This window comes from Rhinopithecus bieti, unplaced genomic scaffold (genome assembly GCF_001698545.2).
Source record: "Rhinopithecus bieti isolate Rb0 unplaced genomic scaffold, ASM169854v2 scaffold_57210, whole genome shotgun sequence".
In the NCBI taxonomy this organism is placed as follows: domain Eukaryota; kingdom Metazoa; phylum Chordata; class Mammalia; order Primates; family Cercopithecidae; genus Rhinopithecus; species Rhinopithecus bieti.
Genome location: NW_016823439.1, coordinates 1,624,301 through 1,633,402, shown reverse-complemented (window position 1 = coordinate 1,633,402; position 9,102 = coordinate 1,624,301). Strand labels below are relative to the sequence as shown.

Below are 9,102 nucleotides of genomic sequence, written 5' to 3'. Positions count from 1 at the left end.
AAAAAAAAAATATATATATATATATATATATTTTTTTTTTTGAGACGGAGTTTCACTCTTGTTGCCTAGGCTGTAGTGCAATGGCGCGATCTCAGCTCACCGCAACCTCCACGTACCGGGTTCAAATGATTCTCCTGCCTCAGCCTCCCAAGTAGCTGGGATAACAGGCTTGTGCCAGCTAGAGTCTTGCTAGATAACAGACAGAGTCTTGCTCTGTCGCCCAGGCTGGAGTGCAGTGGCGCAATCTCGGCTTACTGCAACTTTCACCTCCCGGATTCAAGCAATTCTCCTGCCTCAGCCTCCTGAGCAGCTAGGATTACAGGCGCACGCCACCACACCTAATTTTTTGTAAAAAATATATTTTTAAAATTAGATTTCACTGTTTGGTTTTTTGTCTAAAAATCTACTCTAAAGGTAAGCCAAGAATTTTGACACATAGGAATTCATAAAATTCCACACACTTCCCAAAATAAATTTACCTTTGCCACAAGAGTAAAACTGGATTTATTTATTTATTAGATAGTCTTGCTCTGTTATCCATGCGGGAGTGCAGTGGCACAATCTCAGCTCACTGCAACCCCTACCTCCTGGGTTCAAGCAATTCTCCTGCATCAGCCTCCTGAGTAACTGGGATTACAGACGCAAGCCACCACACTCAGCTAATTTTGTATTTTTAGTAGAGATGGGGTTTCACCATGTTGGCCAGGCTGGTCTCGAACTCCTGACCTCAAGTGATCCACCTGCCTGAGCCTCCCAATGTGCTGGGAATACAGGCGTGAGCCACCATGCCTGGCCTAAAACTGGATTTAAATATGCCACCTTTCTGCTGGGAGCAGTGGTACATACCTGTAATCCCAGCTACTCAGGACCCTGGCTACTCAGGAGGTTGAGGTAGGAGGACTGCTTGAACTCAGGAGTCTGAGACCAGCCTGGGCAACACAGTTAAGATCTCATCTCAAAAAAAAATCTATATTTATATCTATAGCTATACACCTTCCATATACCATTTTAATATCTTTGGGAATGGAGCTGCATCTTAAAATTGATGGCGTGTTTCCATTCTTACTAATACAGTAGTCCCTCTTTACCCTTGGTTTTGCTTTCCAATGTTTCAGTTACCTACAGTCAACGGAGATCCAAAATTACAGCACTTTGAGAGACAGAGAGACCACACTCACAAAACTTTTACTACAGTATACTGTCATAACTGTTCTATTTTATTGTGGTTGCTGTTAATCTCTTACTGTGCCTAATTTATAAACTAAACTTTATCACAGGTATGTATGTATGTACAGGAAAAAACATAGTATACGCAGGTTTGGTATTATTGGCAGTTTCAGGCATTGAGTGGTCTTAGAAGGCATCTCCCAAGGATAAGAGGGGATTACTGCACATAAAATAATGATATATCTTAATAGATGGCACCTTAGATTTGAAGCATTAGAATAATATGTTATTTTTTAAGGCAAATCATATCCAATGTAATACTGTTCTTCACAAACCTTATGACAGAAAGTTCTGTCATACTGAAAGACACTTGTCAAAAGACAAAATTACAACCAATTTATTTTATTTTATTTTATTTTTGACACAGAGTCTCACTCTGTCTCGCAGACTGGAGTGCAAAGGCATGGTCTCAGCTCACTGCAAACTCCGCCTCCTGGGTTCAAGCAATTCTCCTGCCTCAGACTCCCGAGTAGCTGGGATTACAGGCGCCCGCCACCATGCCTAATTTTTGTATTTTTAGTAGAGACGGGGTTTCACCATGTTGGCCAGGCTGCTCTCAAACTGCTGACCTCGTGATCTACCCACCTTGGCCTCCCAAAGCGCTGAGATTACAGGTTTGAGCCACTGTGCCCGGCCTAAAACTTTTTTTTTAATTTTATTTTTATTTATTTATTTATTTTTTTGAGACGGAGTCTCGCTCCGTCTCCCAGGCTGGAGGGCAGTGGCGTGATCTCGGCTCATTGCAAGCTCCGCCTCCTGGGTTCACGCCATTCTCCTGCCTCAGCCTCCTGAGTAGCTGGGACTACAGGCACCAGCCACCATGCCCAGCTAATTTTCTTTTGTATTTTAGTAGAGACGGGGTTTCACTGTGTTAGCCAGGATGGTCTCGATCTCCTGTCCTCGTGATCCGCCCGCCTCGGCCTCCCAAAGTGCTGGGATTACAGGGGTGAGCCACCGTGCCCGACGAAAAATTTTTAATTGGCTTTTGTGATTCCAACTCTGGAATCACATCAACCCATCGTCTCATAAAATAGAATGAGTGTTCCAATGAGCTGAGCAGAGGAGGCGGATTGTATAGACAGAAAAGGGCTGAGGGAAAGCAGAAACAGAAAATAAAAAGCAGATTGCTAATTTCAAAGTTACTTTTTTTGCAAAAGTTAAAGCAGAGGAAACTTCTTGATGCTGGCTAAAACTGGTCTGTTTGGGGATTTGGCTATTATCTCTTTCTCCTGATTTCTCAGAAGATTAGATGAAAAATTTAGTTTCTAGACGGTGGCGTGAGAACTTCAGTATGAGTAACTCCATTTTGGTTTGGTCTGTTGGGTCTAGTGCGGGGGATCAGGCCAAACCAAAGACCTCCTATTAATTTTACTTAACATATTTTAAAGGTAATTTGTTAGTTGGCTTGTGCTGGCAAAGTCAGGGATAAATATTTACCTGATAATGCTCTAGAGAAAGAACCAAGAAGTACTAATGGCAGCAACAGGTATCACATATCTCTTCCCCCTCAAAATTAATTCAGTATCCAATGGTTAATAGTTTACTGCTAGACAACCTTATTCTATAAAATGGAATTAATATCTAGATGTAATTATATTTGAGATTATTATGGTAATCAAAAATGGGAAAATCTGCCATTCCAACTAATTCCTGAACCTGAAATAGACCATAAAGAAGCAAGGGAGACATAGGGGAAGGGGGTGTGCCAAGAGAAGAGGGACTATAAAGCAAATAGTAGGCAACCATGGAGTACAGAATTCCTACTGGCCTTTGAAAACAGGATATTTTAAAAATATTTCCAATGTTAGAACAGAAAAAATTCACCTGCTTCATATAGATATTTTGGAAGTTGAGTTGTTTTACCACTTCCTGTATTTCCAGTAACAATAAGGAATGAATTGTCCCTCACAGCTTGAATAATCTTTTTTCTTTGTTTCTGAATAGGAAAAGTTGGAGTAGTTCCTCCCTCCTGGGACGTGCATCCTTTCTCTTCTGTAATAACAGAAAAACAAGTCAATTAAAAGACTTGTAAAGATATCTCTGACTCAACTTCTCAGGACTGAAACCAGAAAGGCAATATTGAATTTTAGGGCTGGAAGGGATCATCCATGACTTCTCAGTTAAATCGCTCATGTACAATTTGTAAGTGAGGGTTAATGAGCCCAGAACAACTTTTTGGTGAAATTCAGCAACTTGAGCATTTGTTCACGCGTAACTCAAAGTACTTTTCAAAGCAAGTATAGCTCAAGGCAACGTATACACATGCATACTTACACAGAAGCACAAAACCCAATTTTATTTAACAACAGACCAAAAACTGGAACACAGCAGAAAATTCTCAGCTGGATTAGAAGCCACCTGTGTTTGCTTCTGATTCATGGTTCAAGTTAGGTCCCTGTTCAGAGTGACTGATATCCCAGAAGGCCAAGTGGTGGGTAACCATGGAAACTGGCTCCTGGAAACTGGCTCCCTTCATACCGTACCCAAAGGCAGGCTGGCGGCCCGACGAAGGAGGGGGGAGGATGAATGGGTAGAGAACAAAGGGTTTGTGAGCCTGTTTAAGAACAGAATGCATTTCGGGCGTTGGGGTTCACTTTTTCGCCCCCCAGTAAGGTTTTCGCCCAACTTGGATCTGGGACCGCCCCCCTCTAAGGCAAAGTGCTCATTGGACGCAAAGTTCGCCCCGGGCTTGGAAAGCCAGGAGAACGCCACGGCTTCCTCACTACTCTTCTCAGCCGGCCAAAGGCGTACTTTCATCCCCCTCAAAATCCCCACGCCGTAACTCCCGCTGGCTTCCGTACCGTCCCGCAGACCGCACCTCTATCGGCGATGCAAACAGCCGAGGGCCGCTCTTCCTGGAGGTCTCTTGACCGCTCACCCTCCTCCTGCCGCCTTGGCGCCCTGCCCGCGACTGCGGGAAACCGGGACATAGACCTGGCCCCGAGTGGAGGCGAGCACGTCCACCGATCTGAGGAGATGGGAGGGGAAAGGCGAGGACGCGCCCTGATGACGTAGCGGTGTTTACTTCCGCGCGTGCGACTTGTAGCAAAGGGAGGGGGGGAGCTGCTCGATGACGTAGCACGGGGCGGCCGGGCCGCGAGCCAAGGCTCCACCCCCAGGGATTTCCCGCCAACTGCCACGTGCGCTTCGCCTCGGGCGGCTGAGGCACACCTGAGGGCCCGAAGACCCCCCTCTTGTTTCGCCTCTCCGGCGCCAAAGGTCGCGACCACACCTCATTTCAACGCCACACTGGTCTCTGCAGACTATTTTGTCTTCGCACACCTGACACGATGTGACCCTCTGCCTGGAGCTGGAACCATGATCCTGGAGTGCTGCGTTCGGCAACTCATTCTCACTTCACCTTTCCTGATCTGATATGACCTGTCCAAGGCACACAGCTACTGAGTTGTGGAACCGAGCTTTTAGTCATGTTATTATCAAAACTTAGGTAACCAAGGCTGTTCACTTGCCTCACAGGACCCTGAATTTAATTTATTTGCATGTTTCCTCTTCTGCCCAGCTAGATTGTAAAGTCCCCCAAAAGAGCTGGAATATGTAAACACCACTACATCCAGGGTCCCAGTGATTCAAGGTGGGCTGTCAATATTTGTTGACTTTGCTGGAATGGAGGAATGAATAATTGACATCCCTAGGAATTCAGCTCATTTTTGATACAGGTGCATTCCTTGGAAACCACAGTAGCTGAAAAGTTCAACAGATACACGACATCTGAGGCAGGGCAACTTTTTCAGAAAAGGTACTTTGGGGACAGGTCTTTCTGTTCTAGAGCCTACCAATTTTTAAATTAGTGTCAACTGTAACAAAATCAATGCAATGTGAACAAGATTGTTTCTTGGACTCCTGAATTGTTCCTGCTGTTAGAATTAACCAACACTTACTACCAAAGAAAACAACTCAAAACTGTCACTTCACCATCACCTAAAGACCCCACTGTGTGACCAGGCTTCAAAAGATGTTCCATAAGGCTGTTGGACACCCAGATTTTTCTGTGCTCTTTGAAACGAAGTCATGGCCATGCATGGTGGCTCATGCCTGTAATCCCAGCACCTTGGGAGGCTGGGACAGGTGGATCACTTGAGATCAGGAGTTCGAGACCAGCCTGGCCAATATGGTGAAACCCAATCTCTATTAAAAATACAAAAAAATAATAATAATAATAATTTAGCCAAATGTGGTAACGAGTGCTCGTAATCCAAGCTACTCAGGAGGCTGAGGCAGGAGAATCACTTGAACCTAGGAGCAGGGGTTGCAGTGAGCCAAGATCGTGCCACTGCACTCCAGCCTGGGCAATAGAGCGAGATTCCATCTCAAAAAATAAAGTAAAGTGAACTCATACCAACTGCTCTTAAATGGGACTGATCAACACTTCTTAAAATGCAAGCTCATCAGATTTTGAATGATACCAAATAAGTTGGAACTTTGTGACAACTTTGTATCTCAAAATATGGGTATGAGAGGAAGCAATCTGGTAAATAGAATATTCCAGGTTTCTCTCTTTCATTAGGAGCATCTCCCAGCCTTCTGGATCATGTTAGGATTTTAAAATATAGAAACAGAATTCAAAATATAGAAACAGAAACCAAAATGGCAAAAATACATTTGTAGTACAGGCAAGGAAGGTATTGGTAATCTCAGTATTTTGGTATAGGGCATCTCAGTGATATAATAAAGTCACTTTCTAAAAATCATCATTCCGGACCAATGATGATTACCACTTAGCTCATAGTAGTCAAATCTTTCTGATACAGTTGACCCTGGAACAATACAGGTTTGAACTTCACAGGTCCACTTGTAGGCAGATTTTCTTCTGCACCTGCTAAGCTGGAGATAGCAAGATCAACCCTTTGTCTTCCTCCTCCTTCTCTTCAGCCTACTGAACAGGATGGAAACCTTTATGATGATCCACTTACACTTAATGGATAGTAAATATATTTTCTCTTCCTTATGATTTTCTTAATATCTTATTTTATCTAGCTTGCTTTAAGAACACAATATATAATATATATACAAAATATGTATTAATTGTTATCTGTAAGGCTTCCAGGCAATAGTTGGTATTAATAGTTAAGCTCTGGGGAATTGAGTAATACACAGATTTCGGCCCAATGCAGTGGTTCACACCTGTAATTCTAGCACTTTGGGAGGCCAAGGTGGGCAGATTGCCTGAGTTCAGGAATTCAAGACCAGCCTGGGCAACATGGCAAAACCCCATCTCTCCTAAAAATACAAAAAAAATTAGCCAGGTGTGGTGGTGTGTGCCTGTAGTCCTAGCTACTTGGGAGGCTGAGGCAGAAGAACCACTTGAACCTGGGAGACGGAAGTTGGGGTGAGCCGAGATCATGCCACTGCACTCCAGCCTGGGTGACAGCGAGACTGTTTCCAAGAAAAAAAAAAAAAGTTACATGCAGATTTTGACAGTGCAAAAGATTCGTGCCCCTATCCCCACCTTGTTCAGGTTTCAACTGTAAATTATTTCCTTTATTTTCACAAAACTCACAGAATTTGGTTATTACTATCCCTAATTTTTGTGTTAGAAACTTGCCTGTGGTGACAAAACAAAGAACTAAGAGGGCCAAGATTCAAAGTCACACTAATAACCACTAAACTGCATTGGGAAATGGAACTATTTAGATCTTGGTGCCAAAATAATGCATCTTCTTCCAATGTTTGTAACTCTGTTAGAACTGACCCCATTCTTGTATGAGAACCACCTATTGAGAGTATACAACATAAAACCTGCAAGCCAAAACTGAAGAAAAATGAAAGCAAAAAAATCAAGTGATGTTTAACATTGTTCCTTTTATAACCAAGGACATTTAAAGCATGTTACCATTAATAACCATGTGCTTGGGGCTATTCTAAATTAGAAGACCAACAATTATTTCCTACCCAGTGAGTTTACAAATTACAATGACAAACAAAACTGAAGTACAGAGTAAAAATAGAAAATACATGGGTTGAATCTGGGAAGAAAGGTCAGTATCAGGCTGGGCGCGGTGGCTCAAGCCTGTAATCCCAGCACTTTGGGAGGCCGAGACGGGCGGATCACGAGGTCAGGAGATCGAGACCATCCTGGCTAACACGGTGAAACCCCGTCTCTACTAAAAATACAAAAACTAGCCGGGTGACGTGGCGGCGCCTGTAGTCCCAGCTACCCGGGAGGCTGAGACAGGAGAATGGCGTGAACCCGGGAGGCGGAGCTTGCAGTGAGCTGAGATCCAGCCACAGCACTCCAGCCTGGGTGACAGAGCAAGACTCCGTCTCAAAAAAAAAAAAAAAGAAAGGTCAGTATCCCCAACGACATTGAATCTATTTCTTTTCTTTGGGTTAAATTAAAAACCTGAGGCCAGGCCTGTTATCTCAGGACTTTGGGAGACCAAGGTGGCCAGATCACCTGAGGTCAGGAGTTTGAGACCAGCCTGGCCAACATGGTGAAACCCCATCTCTACTAAAAATACAAAAAAATTAGCCTAGGATGGTAACAGCCACCTGTAATCCCAGCTACTCAGGAGGCTGACGGAGGAGAATCACTTGAACCCAGGAGGTGGAGGTTGCAGTGAGCCAGGATCTCACCACTGTACTCCAGCCTGGACAACAGAGTAAGACTCTGTCTCAGAAAAAAAAACAAAAACAAACAAACAAACAAAAAAGACACCTGAAAGAACTGGTATTTAAAGAAGTGTGGGAAGTCTGAATTGCCCCCTGCTGCTATTGCTTCATAAGCAGTCTTTCAAAATATTCTACAATCCAAGCAACCTGTTTCAGAGCATCCAAAAGAGACAGGAAAGAGGCTCAACATTAAAGATTTACAAAAATGGAAGAAAATTTTTAAATCATCTTCAGGAAAGAAAGGAAGGTATAGGACCACTGTTGTGATGGTTAAAAGGAGTAAGTAAAACCCACACAAGAAAGGAAAATTATCAAAGATATTATTACAGTCACAACCAGAAAGTTTAAAATGCAAAAAAATGGTGATATGTACAAACCTAATTAATAACAGAACCTAATTGTTCACAGGAGTGAGCAATGGTATCAAACTACATGGATTTTTTAAAAACTCATTAATTGGACCAAAACAAGACTTGTGTTGGTAAAGAGAAGCAGACAGAAGCCAGATTGTGAGTAAATGAGAATTCGAGAGTAAACTGAAAATGTACCTAATACACTTGGGGATGGCTGGTTAGAATCAACTAGGGTAAATGAAAGGGAGAGAAAAGAATAGCTGGAAAAAGATGCTGCTACTACAGTGTATATGCGATGATTAAGAAAAGACTTGGTCAATGAAAGTATTGGGGTACAATGAGAAGATGTGTTCAGGAGAGTTGAAACAAAGATACTGATGAGGGAGAAATACCAAGTTCACATTTTGAGGAAGGATATAGGACTGGAGGAGAGAGAACAAACTTTTAGTCCAGATAGGTATTATAAACTTGCATTTGTGGTGGATTTGTATCCCAAAATGTGAGTCTGATTGTTTTCTGTATTTTCCTCCCGTTTTCTATCTCACTGGTAACCCATAGGCCTATCTTCCTCTTCAGCCCTCAACAAAGCAGAAACAAAAATCTAAAGACTCTTGACCTGAGGTCCCAAACCAGAGCCTTCTGTGCATGCTCAAATTACTGATTACTTCCTCTCTCTGATGGATAAGCCTGGGCCTAGGCAGAAGGCAGAGAGTGGGGAGGATATAATGAGAAAGGAAGGACTGACAGAAGAGATAAACAGCCCTCCTATGGGGCACGAGAAAGATCATCTTTTGTTAGAAAGTTCTAATGGGGCCAGGTGTGGTGGTTCATGCCTGTAATCCCAACACGTTGGGAGGCCAAGGCAGGTGGATTGCTTGAGACGAGGAGTTTG

At 43.2% G+C, this 9,102-nt stretch overlaps 1 protein-coding gene across 1 annotated transcript in view; it reads right to left on the bottom strand.

The window, feature by feature from the left end:
* The window catches only part of LOC108521625 (probable ATP-dependent RNA helicase DHX40), a gene marked incomplete at its 3' end in the record, with an annotated part of 14,842 nt that extends 10,013 nt beyond the window's left edge, over positions 1-4,829 (bottom strand). The window contains exons 1-2 of the mRNA XM_017861565.1: positions 4,046-4,829; positions 3,052-3,219 (exon numbers count right to left, since the gene is read on the bottom strand). Coding sequence (XP_017717054.1) covers positions 3,052-3,219; positions 4,046-4,157 — 280 coding nt within the window. The remainder of the gene's footprint in view (positions 1-3,051; positions 3,220-4,045) is intronic.
* Positions 4,830-9,102: the final 4,273 nt, after the last annotated feature.